The sequence below is a fragment of the Protobothrops mucrosquamatus genome, unplaced genomic scaffold (assembly GCF_001527695.2).
Source record: "Protobothrops mucrosquamatus isolate PMUCROS unplaced genomic scaffold, P.Mucros_1.0 scaffold6998, whole genome shotgun sequence".
NCBI classification, from domain to species: domain Eukaryota; kingdom Metazoa; phylum Chordata; class Lepidosauria; order Squamata; family Viperidae; genus Protobothrops; species Protobothrops mucrosquamatus.
The window spans coordinates 51,567-53,507 of NW_015392809.1; the positions used below are offsets into that span (position 1 = coordinate 51,567).

The window sequence follows — 1,941 nt, forward strand, 5'->3', positions numbered from 1 at the left end:
AATCACTGCAGTTGTTAAGTTACTAATATAGATGTAAACTGAATCTAGTTTCCCCATTGTCTTTGCTTGTCAGAAGGGGATCACATGACCTAATATCTTGGACATGTTGAAGGACAGCAAACCTCTTCAGATTTGAGGCTACTATAGACTAATATTACTTTAGTGAAACATATCAAGGATAGAATGAAATCCTCTCAAATGTCACTGAGAGTTGGACATATACTGAAAGCTAAATCAGTCCAAACAGATACAAAAGCAATGTTATTACCACTTCAGGTTTATAATAGCAGCTTATATCAAAAACTGGGGGGGGGGGGGCGCTGTATGGCTTGATTAGTCAAGAGAGAATGTGGGATATTGTCAGAGCATGCCCAGTCTTATTGCGCTGAGATAACCCAGGAGTAAATACAGTAAACAGTGGTCTATATTAAATGGTGGCTTATATTACCCTCTCTACAACAGTGGTCTTCAAACTTGGCAACTTTCAGACTTGTGGACTTCAACTCCCAGAATTCTGGGAGTTGAAGTCCACAAGTCTTAAAGTTGCCCAGTTTGAAGACGCCTGATCTACGATATACACCAGGAACAAAACACATACACGTGGTAATACAGCAAACTCCAACACGCAGCAATTACAGCAGGAAACGGATGAGAGAAAAGACAGCAGCAAAAAGCCTTCCCTTTTATACTCAGGCTCTTAAAGGGATACAGACACAGACCCTGCTGAGTCATTCCTATCATTGCATCATCCACCTTACATTACATCATTACATAAGCTGTTTAGCTGTTAAATCATAACTTTGACAGATACGCTGGACTCTTTTCGCTCCGGGGATTATGCTATACAAAAAGAAAACGTTGGTGTTTTGTTTTGTTTCTTCCAAACAGGCTCGACAACTTCATTTCGTGTCCATGAATGCTTTTTAACGGGTTTGCTTTTTTTGTTTGTCTGTTTGTTTTTGAGCAGCAAAAGGACAGTGGCCGAATACCAACTGCTGCATGACAAGGGGAAGTCGATGCAAGATATCCGAAGGCGCCACTTCCTGCAAAACCTAATTGAAGGGGTGAACACGGCCGAGATCCGAGCTGTCTCAGAGGTATCGCCAAACCCGAAACCCGCGGTGGTCCCTGCCAAAAGCTACCCTCTCCGCTTCGGCGTGGACGACGAAGGCAAAAACCTGACCCAGGAGACCAACAAGACGCAACCGTACAAGGAGCAGCCCCTGAAGACCCCAGGAAAGAAGAAAAAAGGGAAGCCCGGGAAACGTAAGGAGCAAGAGAAGAAGAGGAGGAGGATCCGTTCAGCCTGGCTCAGCTTGAAAGGGTCCGGCAGCGGAATGGACATCTTGGGTGTTGCACCTGTTAAGACAAGGTAAGAAGGCTCAGGCCTCATGCAGAAGGACCCATTTTCCAGGGGTGTCTGCACCCCCACCCAAAATTAAGGTTGCTGCTATTCTGCTGTAATCACGTTGCACCAAGATTATGCTTTCTTGGGACCTTAAGAGTGGAGACCCCAAGTTGCTTTTCATCCCAGGAAAGAACACGGACAATTTTTCTGTGTCACGTCTGCCAAAGCCATAAGGCAGGGATGTCCAATCCTGGCCACTTTAAGACTTAAGTCTTAAAGTGGCCAAGGCTGGACATCTCTGCCATAAGGACTTCTTAGATCCCGTTCCAGTGTTACTGCTGCTGAAAAATTCTGAAAAATTACTTGAAGGGTAGAGGAGATGGTTTCCGTCCTATAGGACAGAGAGTTTTTAAGGAAATAAGACCTTGAGAGCTGCAGCTTTATCTAAAACTTTTAATAAAAGTAATTTTTTAAATAAAATTGAGAGAGAGAGGGAAAGAGAAAGAGAGAGAGAGAGAGAGAGAGAGAGAGAGAGGGAGAGAGAGAGAGAGAGAGAGAGAGAGAGAGAGAGAGAGAGAGAGAGAGAGAGAGAG

At 44.3% G+C, this 1,941-nt stretch overlaps 1 protein-coding gene across 1 annotated transcript in view; it reads left to right on the forward strand.

Moving 5' to 3' along the window:
• The window catches only part of LOC107300416 (parathyroid hormone like hormone), a 17,261-nt gene that overhangs the window by 10,305 nt on the left and 5,015 nt on the right, over positions 1–1,941 (forward strand). The window contains exon 3 of the mRNA XM_015829751.1: positions 968–1,372. Within this exon, the coding sequence (XP_015685237.1) occupies positions 968–1,372 (405 nt within the window). The remainder of the gene's footprint in view (positions 1–967; positions 1,373–1,941) is intronic.